The 18,312-nt window shown below is 41.7% G+C and overlaps 1 protein-coding gene across 1 annotated transcript in view; it reads left to right on the forward strand.

The window, feature by feature from the left end:
• Pold3 (DNA polymerase delta 3, accessory subunit) overlaps window positions 1-18,312 on the forward strand; it is a 41,742-nt gene that overhangs the window by 12,128 nt on the left and 11,302 nt on the right. The window contains exons 4-9 of the mRNA XM_059270598.1: window positions 294-333; window positions 2,058-2,190; window positions 8,039-8,300; window positions 9,779-9,851; window positions 12,804-12,969; window positions 15,780-15,886. Coding sequence (XP_059126581.1) covers window positions 294-333; window positions 2,058-2,190; window positions 8,039-8,300; window positions 9,779-9,851; window positions 12,804-12,969; window positions 15,780-15,886 — 781 coding nt within the window. The remainder of the gene's footprint in view (window positions 1-293; window positions 334-2,057; window positions 2,191-8,038; window positions 8,301-9,778; window positions 9,852-12,803; window positions 12,970-15,779; window positions 15,887-18,312) is intronic.

Consider the following 18,312-nt stretch of genomic DNA (forward strand, 5'->3'; position numbering starts at 1 on the left):
AGTATTTGTCATTAAATCATTTACTAAAAATTGTTCTTATAGTGATTTGAGATATAGTTCTGTTTCATGAAAGTATTGAGGCTGGCCTTTCATTTTTCTTTCTTTCTTTTTTTTTTTTGAGAAGCTGTAAAATATGCAAATTAAAAGGAAGTCAGACTGCCCTCTACTGTAGTGTATTTTCAGGGTACCCAGTGTTTTCTAATTTCGTAGCTAAGCATAACTGAGTTACTGTCAAGGAAACTGAAATCCCAAGCTCTGTGACTTCACCACTGATGAAGTGTTGTTCCTCGCAGTGCCACAAGGTTGCAGTAGTGAGAGAAGATAAATTGGAAGGTAAGAGTTTGAGTCGCTAAGAAGGCTTTTTGCTTTTCCACTTATGGCATTGATTGGGCACACTCTGCAATAGAGTGTATTTGGCTATTTAATCAAAAGAGTTTTATATTCCTTTTATTAATGGTTTCTGAAAGCTAAAATCTTCTTACATTTGCCTGACTTGCATTTTTTAAGGCTAGTAGCAGCTGACATAAAGTACATCTATGACAGGATTTCAAGATTCATGACAGGCATACAAAAATTGTCACTATTCCAGGTGACATGATTCCATAAACTGTGGGTCATGACCCCATGTGGGGTTGAATAACTGAATCTAGGGCTTGTAAAAAGATTACCAAACTGAGTTCATGACAACCAAAACTTAATTCAGAATCAAACATGATGACTCTGAGGGTTTTGTGGCAGTACCACTCATGTTGCATCATGGAACTTGACTGTAGCCTTGGTTCTGAACACACAGTGAGTGCTCTTCGCATTGTGCAGCATCCTGTCATGCAGCACCAGTGAACATGGCTGAGATACCTTGGCCCAGACTGGAGCCTGTGTATGACGCATGCTATGTTGGATGTTCTCAGCTGCAGTCTTTTTACTGTATGTGCAAACTTCTGTGCCCTTGTAGAAACACATGTTTTTATTATGGGAAACAATATTTTCCCACCATTGTTCCTTACTGTGTATCAGATGAATATGTTGGGGGATCGTATTTATGTTAGATTACTTGATTCTAAAAACTGCTATTTGAGTTGCTAGTCATTTTATTTATTTATTTATTTTTAATCAGTAAATTTCAGCTTGGATTAGAACAGGGTTTCCAGTAATCTGAAATGGCCTAAATATGCTTCTTCTATTTTGTACTATGTATTGCTGCAGAGTGGTGGCATTGTCAGCACTGATGATTGTAAAAGCAAAATATTGATTAGCTAAAAAACATTGATGTGTTCTGCGTTCTGCAGTATCAAATATTCAGCCAAGATTTCAATTCTTTGTGTAAAAATAGACACACACACTTGTTTCATTAGTATGTTAAATTTGTTTTCATTTTTAATAAGTAATAAAATTATATTTATGTCCAAGGGTTGCTTTAAAATAAAATTCTTTATGACTTACTATCAGTAAATATTTGAATTGTGTACCTATTTTTTTTATATATATAAAGTTGCATAAAAATTTCTCTGTCGATAAAGGAAATGTTAAGAAACTGCCGTTTGTGATGATCACTATGTCCCAAGCTCTATGCTAGGTACTGGGGACAGGGAACAATTTAGGCACAGTGTCTTCCCTTGTAGACCCCACAGTTTGTTCCTGTGATAGTCTTTTGATTTTGCTCTGTAGACTCAGCTCATTAGTAATAATATGATGTAGTTGCTTTCTCTAAATTGTAATTGGAACATGTAACTTAAGTCTTCTCAGGTAGAGATTACTTCATTATCTTTAACTGGTTGAAAACAAAGCATCATCAGCATCACCATCATTAATAACTATTGGCCGACTGTCTGTGGATGAGCGATAGCCTCACAGGTGCTGTACTTAGAAACGACTCAACACCATCATGTCCCATTACAGACAGAGGCTTAGGTTACACTGTATATGTAGCTGTTTGGCCTTTTAGAGTTTTTGGACCACCATAGAGAGCAAATGGTTTTAGTGCAGAAGAATTTCTTGTTAAAGTCCCCACAAGCTATGAAGTTGTGTATTAACAGACTGCTTTTCCTGTTGACTTGTAGCAGTGAAGTCCAAGCTAGCTGTGACTGCCAGCATCCATGTGTACAGCATCCAGAAAGCTATGCTAAAGGACAGTGGGCCTCTGTTCAGTACCGACTATGACATCCTTAAAAGCAATTTGCAGAACTGCAGCAAGTAAGCTCCTTAATGTTCTTGTGGGCTTCTTTACGAATTGATTTTGTAAGGTGTTTACACAGTGGCTGCCTCTTAAGAGTAAATGCCAAGTCTAGTAAAACCCCATTTATCTTGCAGTAAGACACATGCCTAGTTTTATTAGTACATCACAAGGTGAAAAATAGCAGCCACAACCCATATTGAAAGCCCCAGTGGACTCCCCATAAATCTGTTTCTCATATATTTATCCTGTCATCACCACAGAAATGTTTGTTGTGTCCCCTCACTACTCCTTTGCCCCAGTCTCTGCTTGTCTAAACCTTACCCATCCTTTAGGAGTTAGTTCAAATGTTGCCCTTCAAAAAACTGTTCCTAAATTTGATGTCCCTATTCCTTCCAGCCAAAAGTAACTTGGCTCCAAAGCTCCATAGCCAAGATTAGATCTTGTAAATCTTTTGTGTTCTTCAGGACACTGGATAGTAACAGACTATAATGTGTGTGCATTTTAGAAACTGATGATCATAAGTTTTAGTTGTGGTTTGCTACTTAATGGCTCAGTGGCTTTGGACAAATTACCTAATACTCTCTAGATTTGGTTTCTTCATCTTTAAATCAGTTGTGATAATTCCTACTTTGTAAGAGTATACTAAGGGCTCAAGTCAGTTCTCTAAAAATATACTTGGGTATCTACCACCTTGATTTAATAATAATTTAAGTTTGGGGGCTGGAGAGGTGGCTCAGTGGTTTATAGTACTTATTCCTTCTGCAGAGGACCTAAGTTCGATTCCCAGTACCCACATGGTGGCTCACAACTCCCATCCATAACCCCACTTCAAGGGAATCTAACACCCTTTGATCTTCTTGGGCACTGGGTGTGCTTATGGTGCACAGATATGCATGCTGGCAAAACACTCTTACATATAAAATCAGATAAATTTTTAAAAAGATAATTTGAATTTGTTTGGCATACATCTGATGAATATCATTGAGTTGCCATTCTACATACTCTTGAGAATGTGGCCCAGTACCTGATCCTAAGGTCAGTGGCCTACAGGGGATAGCAGTTACAGTACAGTGTTATCATGTGAGGAATGATGTGAGAAGATTTTGGAGACAGGCCTTTATTACCAACTTCTGGATGGGTGGACTGGGGTGGAAAAACAAGCGGCTTTCCACCAGGTTAAGGCGTCTAGGTTGAGACTCAAAGGTCCAATAGAAACTGTGCGGCAGATAAAGGAGTTTGGGAGTAAAGATGGAGCTGAGAGAGAAACCGACATTGCATAGTCATTATGGTCCGTGGCCAGCACATAGGGTGAAGCTGGGAAGTCATTAGAAGACTGGAATCAGATTCTTCTTTGAGTATTTCCGTAGAGCTTGGACTTTATTCTGAGGAGAGCTGCTGGGTTTTGGACATGGGGAATTACTGCGGAATCTCAAGTAATTATATCCATTGCAATAGATAAGCCTCGAGGTAAACAGAATGATTTTGAATTCAGAACACAGGTAAGCTGCTGGGCCAGGACAGCAGATAGAGCCATGTAGAGAGAACGTGTAGAATGAAAGAAGGCCAGAAAATAAAACTCAGGGATATATACACGGTGGAAGTAGCCTCTGGGAGACAGCTTCAGTGAGACAGATCAACTTTATCCAGTGAGGGGAGATATATAGGATGGGGACAGAAGCTGGGGTACCACCTAATTTGCATTAAAGAGTACGATCCTATCATACAGTTCCTAGTCCAAGTCTTAGTTATCATATGTGAAAGCACAGTCCTGTTGTAAAGCTCCTAGCACAATGTTTAATTACCATATGGGCAGCAGAGGGAAAGTTTTTGCAGGGAATTGTGTCAGGAGTCACACTAGAGATAAGCCAGGCACCCGCACCTAGAGACATTCTCAATAAGGTCAGATAGAGAGCAGGAAGCTCTCTGCTGGGATGGAGTCCTCCATGTCGCCCTGCTCGGAGAGAGCTGCCAGGCCAGGGTAGACTGCAACCTCTGACCAGCAGGGCCTCCCAGCGGAGCTCTTAGAGCGAGCGGCATTTGGCATATAGTAAGTACTCTTAATGGTGGCTCTTTATTTAATGGATAGAGAAAGAAGGGTCTAAGAGGAAGCGTCTAGTGACGTGGGAAATTATGCAACTGTTTGGGGTTCCAGAGGCTGAGGGTAGAGTTTCAGGAGAGAGGGACTGGTGGGATGGTCCGAATGCTGTGGAGAAGCAAGTCAGATCTAGTGGAAGGTGTCCACTGGATCTAGCGATGGCCTTCGAGTGCTTTAGTGCGGGGCCAGACTGATCCAGCTGAGTCAGACCTGAACGTGAGACAGCTAGCTTGGACAGCTTTTTCCAGAAAATGGGACTGAAATGGAGGGGAAGGAGACATTGAAACTTTGAAAGATGTAGCTATGATTTTAGAGTTCCGGGGATGTCGTTCAGTGGTAGAGCTTGCTTATCATTCATAAGGCCCCAAGTTCTGTTCTCAGCACTGCAGAATAAAATAAACCCCAGCCACAGAAATAATGACAAGACTGGTGCTGAGGCAGGGGGATCACTGAGCTCCAGGCCAGCTTGCTACTTAGTGAGTACCAGACTGGCCCCGCCATGCAGCAAATGACAGACTTAAATTGTGTTGTTAGGAAAGAGTTGGAGAGGAGTGGTTGAAGATGGTAGAGCAGCTGGGATAACAGATATGGACAGATCCTTGGGGAAATGGATACATAATTGGCAGCAGCTCTGTTTCCTTTAAACACCATATGATTAGGATTTCTGTCAATGAACTGTTTTTCCAAATGGTGCCCATACACAGTAAACATTTTCTGTAACTAATGTTGACTGTTAATGATGGGCATTAGGGTGGGCTTTTTTTCCTCTTTATTGAATATAATAAGCATTTGAGTAATTATCAAATAAATATACAGCCAGAGAATAATTTACAAGTCTTAGAGAAGGATTTCAAGAAAAAAAATAGTACTTTGCTAATTTTATGTAAAACATTTAATTTTATTTAAAAAATAATCTAGCCAGGCGGTGGTGGTGCACGCCTTTAATCCCAGTACTCTCGAGGCAGAGCCAGGTAGATCTCTGAGTTCGAGGCCAACCTGGTCTACAGAGCGAGATCCAGGACAGGCACCAAAACTACACAGAGAAACCCTGTCTTGAAAAACCAAAAAAATAAAATAAAAAATAATCTGTATTAAAATCTTGTGGTATTAAAAAATGTGTGGGCGGTAGTTGCACACACCTTTAATCCTAGCATTTGGGAGGTAGAGACAGGTGGATCTCTGTGAGTTCAAGGCTAGCTTGGTCTACAGAGCTAGTTTCAGGACAGCCAGGATGGTTACACAAAGAAACCCTGTATAAAAAAAAAAAAAAAAAAAAAAAAAAAAAGGCTGTGACTCATCATATCTGACATCAGATAAAACCCGTCCTGTTAATGTCCAACCAGTAAAGAGACAAGAGTAAAAGTTACTTGGAAGTGTAGCAGTGGTTCTCAACCTTCCTAATGCTGCCACTCTTTAATGCAGTTCCTCATGTTGTGGGGACCCCCCCCCAGCCATAAAATTATTTCAGTGCTACTTCATAACTAATTTTGCTACTGTTATGAGTCATAATGTAAATATCTGATATGCGACCCTCAGACGGGGTCTTGACCCACAGATTGAGAACCAGTGGTGTAAGGCAGAATCTGCCCATGCACAAAAATCCCAGGGCAATAGGAATGCTGATAAAGCACTGCAGTGAACTCAGCTGAACATGCCTCTGCAGATTTCAGAATCAGCCAGGCCTGGTGAGGCCTCCTTTGACCCCAGCGCTTGGGAGGTGAGCCAAGATCAGTAGTTCAATGTTATCCTCAGTTATGTAGGAATCTGAGGCTAGCCTGCACTACATGAGACCCTGAATCGGGTTTCTCTTCCTGTTGCTCAAAAGCAACTTAAAGGACCAAAGGTTTATTCAGGTTTGCAGTTCAGTTGCACAGTCCATCATGGTGAGGAAGTCAAGTCTGCAGGAGCTTGAAGCAGTTGGCCACATCACAGTCCCAATCAAAGAGCAGGGAGCAATTGAAAGCTTGTTCAGCTCATTTTCTCCTTTTTATGTAGTCCAGGATCCCATTTCAGGGAATGTTGCCACCCATAGTGGGCAGGTCTTCCTACCTTAATTAACCAAATCAAGGTACAAGATATTCCTTCATAGGTGTGCACAGAGGCCAGACCCCCAGGTAATGCTGGATCTCATCAAATTGGCCATTGAGATTAACCATCTCATCTTATCTGGAGGTAGGAGGGAGAGATAAAGTAGGAGGAGAGGAGGAAAAGATGGGAGTTTTCTCCAAAGAAGAAATTTATGCTTGTTGCTTAGAATTGTGAGCCTCCTGAGATCTGATGTTGTGTTTTAGGAGATGTTAGGAAAGTGAAGAAGGTGAGATTTCAGGCGTGAGCAGTCTTCTGACTTGACCTCTTCCTGGTTGCCAGTTGCTGGTCCTGATCCCAAGGTGTGGAATGCAGACCAAATAAAGAGCTGTCTTAGGGCCAACTTTAGGTGCTGACAGTGACGTGAAACATTGCCTTTGCCACTGGCCCAGGAAGCACTGCGAGGCCAGAGAGCAAGGCCAGTGGGTAAAGCAAATGGTTTCCGTCTGTTCTCAGCTTCATCAGCCGAAGGTGTTCTGTGGAACCGTGACTCAGTGCAAGATGTGTGTTGCCCTGGAGCCATTTAGAGTCATCTCTGGAATGAAATACTGTCAGGGACCACTGCGTGTAGGCAGTTCTTCTAGTTGGTTTTGAATAGTGTCTGTCTCCACACAGTTTCTGTCTTCCATCTCCCATTCCACGTTGAGGGGATACATTGAAGAAGAAAGGGGAGCCAGAAGCCTCCTCTTCAACCAGTCCTTCTTGTCAATCCTTGCTGTGTACCAGGGCTTACGCTAGGGCCTGTAATACAGAGAATGAAGAGGGCCTCTAGGGGTCTTCTTTCCAGTAAGCAAGACATTGGGAAGTAAAATGTTTTCTCTGTTAGGAAAAGCTGGGGGAACTCTGCTTTTTGTCTAACCCTGAGAAGGGTGAACAGGTTCCCGTGCATGACGTGGACTATCGCATTACAGTATGTGAAAGAGGCCCATTGGCAGTGACCGGAGAGTAAGAGGTGACTGTCCCAGTAATAGGCTTTGCAGACTGTTAACCAGACGTTGTTCCTGAGCCTTGAGTGTGCAGCCTCCTGGTGCAAGTTGGTGTTTTGAGAAATGAGGAACAAATGGATGCAAAGGAACATGAGTTATGGGAACCCAGGGGCGCTATCCCTATTTCATGTTTTAAAGCATGCCACACTCTGGCTAGGAGAGTTGCCAAGAAACTGGTTAATAATGTATAGCTTTTAGTTCTAATTTGGTTGATAGTTACTGCTCTTTGAACTTGGTCAGAGGACCATCTTGTTTCCCAAGCCAGAACTATGTAGAGAGACTCTGTCTAAAAACAAAACAAGGGGTTAGGGATTTAGCTCAGTGGTAGAGTGCTTGCCTAGCAGGCGCAAGGCCCTGGGTTCGGTCCTCAGCCCTGAAAAAAAGAAAAAAAACAAAAAACAAAAAACAAAAAAATGACAAAAACCCAAACAAAAAAGCAAGTGTGTTCAGTATGATGTGGTAGAAAATGATTGATTCAGTCCCAGCTTCTTAATTAGGTAAGTGTGAATTTTAGGCAGAGTTACTTCTCCCCACTGCCTATGTCTTTACCCAAATGAGAGTTTATATGAAATTTTTTTTATGGTACTCTAGTTTTAAATTCCCTAGTTTTATATTAATGTGAAAAGATACATAGAAAGCACAGAGTGTGAAAATGAGGTTTAGTAGTGACATTAATCTTACACACACGTCTCTACTTAGGTTTAGTGCCATCCAGTGTGCAGCTGCGGTCCCCAGAGCTCCTGCAGAGTCCTCATCTTCCAGAAAGTTTGAGCAGTCCAACCTTCAGGCAACAAGTGAGACACAAGCCAGTGACCTGACCACCAATGGCCATGGTCCACCTGCCTCCAAACAGGCTTCCCAGCAGCCCAAAGGAATTATGGGAATGCTGCTCTCTAAAGCTGGTACTAAAACCCAAGACACAAACAAGGAAGCGAAAACAGAGGCTAAAGAAGTAACCAGTGTAAGTCTGCCTGACGCCAGGCCTTTATAACAGTGCGTCCTTCAGAGAAGGGCCCACAGTCGGTACCGAGTGCTCTACTTCAGTTTGAACATTCCTGATCGTTTGTTTGAGGTCTTGCTCTCAGGCCCAGGCTGACCTCAAGCTCGGGCTCCTCTTCCCTTTCTGCCTCTCCAGTCCGGGTAGAGGATGAGCCACCGTGCCTGGCTTAGTGTGATCCATATTTAAGTAATGCTTGATGTTCTCCTCTTATACCACTTCTCACCAAGACTGGGTTCTCTTCCTGTGAAATGGTGATGCCCAGCTTGTACAATCTAAATAAGATTGATGTGACCGCCATTGAAATAATGTGCGTGAAAATCATTCTGAAAAACTGCAAGTTTGAGGATTCTAGTGGTGTGACATTTGAGAGCATCTAGCTGGGGTTTTGCTGTATGTGTTCCTTTCTGGCATATTTAACATTCATGTTCTGTTTTATGCTTTTTTTTTCTTGTCCTCATTCTTCATTTGTTTCTCTTTTTTATTGCTTAGTAGTCTGAGCTAGCTTTAAGGGCATTAAGGAAATAACTGTATCTTAGTTTGGTGGTATGTACCTGTAATCCCAGCGTTCAGGAAGTTGAGGCTACAGGATGAGACTGTCTCAAAAGAAAATAAAAGAAAATTATAAAGATACTATTTAAAAAAACCCAGAAAAGTGCAGTTACTGTTGTTACTACTAATCTTTCTATTGTTGTCGTTTTCTGCTTTTAGAAAGAAGAAGGCAGGAAAGAAGCAAACGTTGAGTCCTTCTGTGCACTAACAGTCCAACCTCTGTGTAAAGCCTCTTATCAGTTCTCTGTGAATCTTACTGTTTTATTTTTATTTTGTATGTGGTTAAACTAGAGCCCAGACTTGTAATTTTCCTGCAGGTCACACTGCTATTAAATGGTAGGCCCAGGATTCCGATCTGCCTCTGATAATTTAAAAGTACTTTACCTTCTTTCCCATTGTTTATCGTACATACCACGTCTGATTTAAGTTTTTTAAGACAAATGGTTTTAAAATGTGCTCAAGAAAAGCTTAGATGTATTCATAAATAATTTGTAAAAAACAGAAAACAAGCTCTGGGAATAAGCATCAGATACTGTCTGGTGGTCTGGGTTCCTGTTCTAGGTTCTTAAAGCTAACATCTGCACATTTTGCCATGATAAATAGTCTGTGCTGTAATACAGAGCTGGTGCTGCTGAGGTGGAAAGTTTTGTTTTCCTGACAGTTCTTCACCTGGCCCACTCTGGCTTTGCTCTTACTATGTAGCTGAGGATGGCTTTGAACTCTTGATCCTCCAAATTCCACTTCCCTTGTTCTGGAATCACAGTCTTGTCTCCCATGCCTGGCTGTTAGTGTGCTGTATTGCTAGAGATGATTGAGGCCATGGTACTTCAAGAACAGCCTAAATGTTAGACAAAATTAGAAATGGTGTGTTTTCTGTTTTGTGCTTTTAGGTGTCTTCAGCTGGGGGCAAAGCACCAGGAAAAGGGAATGTGATGAGCAACTTTTTTGGAAAAGCTGCTATGAGTAAGCATGTTCATTATTTCTTTGAACTCACAGATTAATGTTCTGTGGTAACCTCTGCCTGAGTGGAGGCCATTGGTCTAGTTTTTGCCCACCTGGGTGTTCCCATGTCCTAACATATTCGCAGCGTGCCGACAAATGCGTTGATGGCAGTAACTGACCACTCGACTCTCTGGGTATGCCTGAGAGCTGCTGGAGGGTACTTCTGCTTTTACTTTCTGCCTTAGGAAGAAAAGAAAATACTTACTGCATGAGGCTTTTGGAAACGGGTAATTAAAGCGAGAGAGTGACTGCTTGTGTAGCGTTGCTTTAATATCGTGGGTGCTGGCATCAGTTTGCTTGGTGTGACCCTAACTACTAATGCCTTTCCAGGGATCACAAAAACAAACACTTTGCCTTTCTTAAGTTCTTTTTTAAGATTTCCCACAGCACTGAATTAAATGTCAATGTGAATATAGGCAGTAATGGCCAGGCCATTTAAATGCATCTTTTTTTTTGAGGAAGAAAAGACCTCTTTTATTTAAATAAGAATTCTTTCTTAATGGAAAGAGCCAATAGTTACATATTTTTATACTTCTCATATCAAGTACACATCCCCTGGGGGTATGTGGCAGAATAACAAGAAGAATGTAGGAACCACAGGGTACTTACCACACACTTTCTTGGAGCATCAGTTTTACAGAGATCTGTGGCCTTTTGTTGCATGCCTAGCCAAGCAAAATTAGTCTGAATTCTGCTTTGCCATGATGGTCAGGTTGATACTCCGTGGGGATTGGAGTGATAGTGTTTTATTTGCTGTGGAAGCTCTCAGAAAAAAATGTTTTGTGTTGTGAAAGTATAAAAAATGTGGTACTTGGAAGTGATCCAGAAACATGCTTTGGTGGTGGTGCTGGAACGGCGCACCGGAGGTTCCTATTTCTGCAAACACACATCATAATGTCATTACCCTGCAGGCTGGTCCTGGTACACCATACTCAGTCTGATGCCATTTCTTGACAGTTTTGATGCCTCTGTTGTTGTTTTTATGTGTTTGTAACCTTAAGATCCAGTGAGAGGTTTTAATTATTTAAAACTTTTTTTGATTATTTGTGTTTGTGTATATCTGTGGGAAGATGTTCACATGAGTGCAGTTTCCCATGGAAGCCAGAAGAAGGTGTGGTATCCCCTGGAACTGGAGTTACAGGCTGTTGTGAGCTGCCTCCTGTGGGTGCTGGGAAGAATAGATAGAACATGCTCGTAACTGCCAAGCCACTCTAGTCCCCAGTGAAGAATCTTTTGTTTGTCATTTAAAAAATACGTAAAATACGTGAGTATTTGTTAATAGTAGAAAATGCTAAATTATGCAAGTGTTGATTATGTACCTACTACATGCTTGGCTCTATTGTACATTGATGATAAAATGGAAAATAAGACAAAAACCTTTGCCTGTGGATAGATGCAGACAATAAAAGGCTACTTAGCCTTAAAAAGAACGAAATGTTCGTTTTCCTAGTCCATTTGGGATATTTTAGTGCGAAAGTTTGAAAAGCACAGATAAGAACAACAGAATTTAAAAATGAAGCAATGGTACCCCCATTGGACTAATGAAGCCCACCATTTAGGTTTCTCACATAAACGCTCAAAAAAGTAAATAGATTGCATTTTATATTCTGATCCATCTACATTATCAAAGAACATGCATGCTTTTAAAAACTATTGTACTAACCTGTAAGTATCAGCCAAGACTGAGATAGGTGATTTTCCTTTCTTAGTAGGTAGATGATTAAGCTGTTACAGAACAGATAGTGCAGACAGCCTTTTGAAGAATTCCCACTGTGTATAGCTTTCTCATTGTATAGTGTGACTTTGCCTATAAAAAGCTATCGCTGGGTATGCATAAGGCTTGATTATTCACTTCTGTATTGCTCAGATGGCTGGGCCTTTCCTGTCTTGCATGGCCGCTTATGTGGTGTCTCAGCTTAATGTAAGGACCCTGGTCAGGAGTTGAGCTAACTGAGGCCCATATCCACTGACACCTTTGGTAACTCACTTAATGTTTATACCTAATAGTAGTCTTATAAATATTATCCCAGTTCTCACAAAGAAAAATGACTTTTAGACTTGCCCAGTGGGAAGCAGGTTTTGAATTAATTTGGTTTTATCATTTAAGGTAGTAGTGAGATAGGACTATTCAGGCATTAAAAGGTCGGATACAGGGCTTGGAGAGATGGCTCAATGATTAAAAGCACTGGCTGCTCTTCTAAAGACTTAGGATCAATTCCCAGCACTCATGTGGTGCCTCACAACTATGTGTATTGTAGTCCCCAGGGATCCAATGCCTCTTCTGTCCTCCACAGGCATCAAGCATGCATGTGGTGCACAGTCGTGCATGCAGACAAAATACCCATACAAGCAAAATAAATGATTTTTTAAAGTAGAATAGGAAAGATGTTGCTGCGAACTTAGCTGTCAGCCCATTTTCAAGCTCTATTCTTGAACATCATGACTACCTGCAGCTCTGTTTTTCTCATTTGAAAATAAGATGATACTTCACAAAGTTGAATTTAGGGGCTGTCAAGCCTGAGGACCTGAGTTTGATCCCTGGAATCTGCATGGTAGAAGGAGAGAACCTAGTCCTCTAGCCTTCACACTTGTACCATGGCATACACACACCCAATGTACACACAATAAATAAACAGATGTAATTAAAAACAGTTCTTAACCCGAAAGCTGAAGTTGGTATTTTGAAGCCGTGTGTTTGCTGTCGTTAGGGCTGTGGTGTAATGAGACATTAGTGGGGATCAGAAATGAAGATCGTAGATGTTTTCTAAATCAACTGTGCTCCTTTTCAGGACAGGGACTGTTTTATCCCTTGCTCCTAACGTGTTACCTGGCACATAGTGGACTGTCACAGTAATGATGGATTACTATTACATGATGGGCCATATATATATCGTCTCCTATACTTTTTTGTAGATAAACTTAAAGTCAGTTTGGATTCAGAACAAGGAGCGAAAGAAGGAAAAACAGTGGAGCAGCCTCCAGTGTCTGTCACTGAACCAAAGCTGGCAGCTCCCACAGCTCTGAAGAAATCCAGCAGGAAAGCAGAGCCTGCGAAGGTGCAGCAGAGGGGGAAGAAATGGTAGGAAAATTTGTCACTGGGGGAAGGGTGTCTTGTGGCGGGGAGAAGGTCCCTCTGGGCTTTCTACAGCAGGTAGTTTAGCTCAGTGCTAACTCCTACTTAATATTGCTAGAGTGAAGAGAGAAGCCCAATAGCTCATCTCGTGAAGCAGGACCCAGGGCAGCCAGTTTGGGTGATCCAGGACCCAGGGCCACATTTTGTTCCCACTGCTGCAAAATAGACTTCAGTTTAAGTGTGTAGACACGGTGAAAGTGTGTGAGTGTGTGTGTGTGTGTGTGTGTGTGTGTGTGTGTGTGTGTGTGTTTCACATCAAATTACCCAGAGAGAAGTTACTGTTGCCAGTCCAGTTTAAGAGAAGAAGTTCTTTGTTTTCTTTTTATATCAATGAGTTTATTTTTCAAGTGGTAAAATGTAATTAGAAAAGAAAATAAAAAGCACACAAGCTGTTAAAAATGGATCCAGGAGTTTGAGACACTACCTCATAGCTGGTAGGAATTAGTCTGTTGAAAGAAATTCTAAAGGACACTGTCAGCACTGATAGGCCCACAAAGAACCAACTTTTGTGGTAAAGTTGGAGCAACAAAATAGTGACATTTCAGAGGGGAAAGGCTCTGTCCAGTGGGGCTTACCTCCCAGGAGCACAAGATATACGTGGATTAACATGTCCCCAGCCATGATCACAGCCTTACTCACTGGTGGAGGCCGTTACCAGGCATGTACTCAGCGTCTCCTTTACCAAGTTAAAAAGTCTTTTTTTCTACTCCAAGTTTTTTGAGAGACTTTTACTCATCGGTTTTAAATTTTAACATGATTTTTCTGCTTTTATTGAGGTGGCTCATAGAGTTTTTCTGCTAATATGGTGGGTTATACTGATTGACATGAAAATGTTAAACCAGCCTTGCATTCTTAGGATTAGCTCCCTGATCATATTTATTGTTTTTACACACTGCTGGATTTGTTAACATTGCCCTAAGGGGGCTTTGTTTCTATATTTTTGAAGACTACAGCTCAGCCATTTTCTTTCCTGGTAATTGGCTAGTTTTAGTATCAAACTGTGTTAACTTCATACATAAAGAGGAGTTTCCTATTTTCCAAAGGAATTTGTGAATCTTATTTTTTTTTACATTTATTTAGTGTGTGTGTGTGTGTGTGTGTGTGTGTGTGTGTGTGTGGTATGTGTGTATGTACATACCATGGCTCAGAGGACATAACTTGTGGGAGTCAGTTTTCTACATCCATAGTGTGGGGCCTGGAATAGAACTTGGTTCACTAGGCTTGGCAGCAAGCACCTGAATCTGCTGAGCCATCTCTGGCCCTATGTAGACATACTTCTGATACATTTAAATATTTAATAAAATATATCAGTGAATCTGGGCCTGGGTTTTCTTTATAGTGTGTGTGTGTGTGTGTGTGTGTGTGTGTGTGTGTGTGTGTGCGTGTGCGCGCGCGCGTGCGTGTGCCTGCCTGCCTGCCTGCCTATGAGAGCTTCTTTATATAATGTTACTCAAATTTTCTAGTTTTTTTTGGATTAGTTTTGAGTAAGTTGTGCTTTTAAAAGAATTTATTTCCTCTAAGTGCTTGAGCTTGTTAAAGTTGTTCATAATCTAGCCTTGTTCTTGGAGTATTGGTAGACTAGAGTTATGACTACAGATTCCTTTATTCTCTAATTCCCACTTGGAAATACATGTTTTCCCTCTGTTGTAAAAGGCTTATTGATCTTTTCTCCTTAACCTAACAACTTGAAGCTTCACTAGTTTTCTTTCTTTTCATTGCATTGCTTTCTGCTCTAATGTTTATGCCCTTTGGCTTACTTGGGTTTACTTTATTCTTTTCCTAGCTAGAGTAGAAAAAAAAGTTGATGTTCAAAATTAAATAAGACGTAGGTACTCAATGACAGGAAGACTATGGTTTACATGTATTTGTCTCTAACAGATTATTTATTGATGAATGCTGTAATGGAGAAAGCAGACAGAGAAGCTAAATAATGTCAAGAGAGTCTGGGTTTTTATGACATCATTGGATGACTTTACGGTCTTGTCTGTGCCTCTGCTCACACTGTCCTTTCACTGTAGAATATTGCCTTCCCTTCCTACCTGTTGAATATCTACTTAGCTTTTAACAGTTATGTCCCACAATGTTATTTGTCCATTAAATTTTATCATGTTGTGTAATAGCTAGTGCACTTGGCCAAGGTGGGTTCGTCTTTGGAGGCAAGGTTTCACTGTGTGGCCCAGACTGGCCTCAGTCTTAGAATCCTCCCACTTCTCTGTAGAAATTACAGGCGTGTGCCACTCTGTCTGGCCTGCCAGGGCTTCTTGAGAAGAGCCTTTCTTTCCTGGTCTTTGCATTCGGGTTGTTTAGCTGCTTATTTAACGAATGTTAAATGACTAAAAGGCCAGGGGGAAGAGGCGTTGACAGGACTCTAAACCGGCCTCTCCAGAATTGGTGGAACCTTTTATTCTGGCTACCCTATCAGGTGATAGAGTTGTGGGTGGCTAACAGTATATATCTCCAAAGGATCAATCTTCCTGCTGGGCACGGTGGTGCACCACTTGAGAGGCAGAGGTGGGAGGATCTCTGAGTTGGAGGCTAGCTTGGTCTACATAGGAGTTCCAGTACAGCCAGGGCTACCAAAAGAATGTGTCTCAAACAAACGGATTAGTCTTTCCTTATCTGCTTCGTTGTTTTCTACCCTCTACGATTATGACTGTGAGCTCTAAAAGAAGTTGCATAGGAACACATTCATACTTACATATACACATACATTTTGTTCTGTGTAACATGCTTAATTTATTCCCTGATGGCAACAGGGGGAAGCGAGTAGACCTCTCTGATGAGGAAGCAAAGGAAACCGGAAACCTGAAGAAAAAGAGGAGAAGAATCAAGCTTCCTCAGTCTGATAGCAGTGAAGATGAAGGTAGACATTGCCATTAATTCTTGTTAGGGATCATTTCTGGGTTCATGCTCAAGGATCTAAAATTTTCCCTTACTGTGAGCTACAATGAGAGCAGTGGGCCTAGTATGAGAGAATAGTTCTCTTTGAAATCTGCTGCAGCCTTTTGATCAGAATAGTGGTCATTTGATAACTTGTGAAAATATAGAAAACAAAAAAAGTGTGACCACTTTTACACGTACTATCTAAGCCCTTTCTTTTCTCTTTAAGGCTAGTGTTCCTTTGGCTACCTTCATGCACGTATTCTAGACACACCAATCAATGAAACTGGTAAACTGGAAGACCATACATAGTGTCACTGCTGAGGGTCAGGATGTGGGTAGTGTTGTAAGACAAGCAAGCAGAATAAGCAAGGAGTTTCTTTACAGGAAAATTAATATGCTTTTAAAACAAATATCAAGTACTCTTAATTTTTTTTAAAGTATGTATATAGGTGTTTTGTTTACATGTTTGTATATGTACCATATGCATACAGTGCTCAGAAGAGGGCATTAGATTTCCTGGGACTAGAGTTACAGAAGGTGGTGAGCTGCCTGACATGTGGGTGCTGGGAATTGAAGCTAGGTCCTCTGGAAGAGCAGCCAGTGCTCTTAAAACTCTGTACCATCTCCCCAGCCCCAATAACAAATATTCTTAAGATCTTACCCCAAACCAGGTAAAGTATGTAGAAAGAACTATAGAGAAAGGTTCGTGGGCTACATTGTGCTATCCAGGAAACCTGGAGGTATCACAGACAGTTTTCCAAGAATTAAGGTATAATGTATCTGGTCATTTTACCTAATTGGAAGATATCCAACATCATAGAAACACACATGAACAATGTAAATAAACTGATGAAAGAGATTAGAGAAGAATGATTAATGCAGAGAGGATGATGAGCTGTCAAGGACAACACTGAAGATGGAATAGTTGCTGGAAACTGAGAACGTGATAGAGGCTCTGCCCAAAGGGCGCTAACTGTGCAAGTGAGCGGAAAAACACTAGAAATGCAGGCGGATGAGCAGACCTGGGAACTAGAACCGAGAGCTTGGACCTGTCTGTGCTAGACCCATTTTTTCTGGGTTGAGAGAACGCTAGTCATGGGTGGGTTAAGGATCACAGCCTCTGATGTTCTGTGAGGGAACTAGGGCCTTTCAGAAGTGTGGATTTTAATGGCTTTTTGAAACAAGCAGGGGCAGGGGCAGGGCTTGTTCATACCTTTATGAAAATGAGTAGATTACTTAAAAGAAGATTCTAGAGCTTCTGAATGAAGTCAGGTTCACCAGAGAACACCTGGCCAGTTAAGAATTGACATACATGAAACTCTGTGGGCATGGGAAAAGAATTAGGAAGTAAGCTTAGGAAACTGATAACTGGACTAGTCTTCCCTGTTACCAACCAGGAAAGCAGACTGGGGGAGGATTCTGGAAAGACTTTCAGCCCAAAGCTTGCTGTACATTGAGAAGATGAATAGGGGCTGGGGGATGGCTTCATCAGTAAGTATTTGCCTCGAAGCATGTAGGTCTGTCCTCTCGCCTGTGAAAAAAGCACGTACTTACAGTCCTGGCGCTGGGGAGATGGAGACAGGAGAATCCCCAGAGCTGGCTGGGCAGTTAGCCTAGCCTAATGAGCGAGTTCCAGATCCAGAAACCACGGGCAGCTCCTGAGGAACAGCATCTGTGGTTGAGCTTTGGCCTCCACAAACATGTACACCCCCACACACGTGAACATGCACATACTCTTGCCACTCACAAAGCTAAAACTGAGTAGTCTAGTATTCTTGACAGTGCTAGCTCTGAATTGAGTCCTGGGTTGACTGAGCACCAGTGCATACTTCTGAAATGTGTTGTTCTGTAGCCCACAAAGTAATAATACCCACGGGCTATTAGAAATGTGATTGCGCTTGCTTAGTTGGGAAAGGAGTGCAAAGTATGTGATGGAGGTAAGCAGCACATGACAGCCGAGGACAGAGAGCAGAGGCCCTCGGGTTCTTTTCTCTGGCAGAGATAGCTTTTGGCATCTGACTGAACTTATAAAAGTCTACAATTTTATTCTAGAATTTCTGTGTCTGAAAGCCAGCAGGATTTGATTTTGAACCTTTACCCAGTCTCTTTTTATTTGTGTTCCACTGATGATAATAGCTTGATCTGCCGTCTCAGGCTAGTCGTTAGCAGATGCGCGGCAGGCGGGCAGGCAAGGGCTCCAGAGTCAAACCGACCCAGTTAAATCTTCCTGAGCGCTCACCAGCTGACCTTAGGCAGGTGCCTTAACTTGAGTCCTTGTTTATCTTCCAGAACTGCAGTGGTACTACAGACTAGCTTTTTGTGGCCATTAAACAACACATCAGAAATGTCAAGACAGCGCTTGACACATAGTAGCTTTTCGCATAGTGCCCCTCTTCCCACCCATTG

This window comes from Peromyscus eremicus, chromosome 1, assembly GCF_949786415.1.
Source record: "Peromyscus eremicus chromosome 1, PerEre_H2_v1, whole genome shotgun sequence".
NCBI classification, from domain to species: domain Eukaryota; kingdom Metazoa; phylum Chordata; class Mammalia; order Rodentia; family Cricetidae; genus Peromyscus; species Peromyscus eremicus.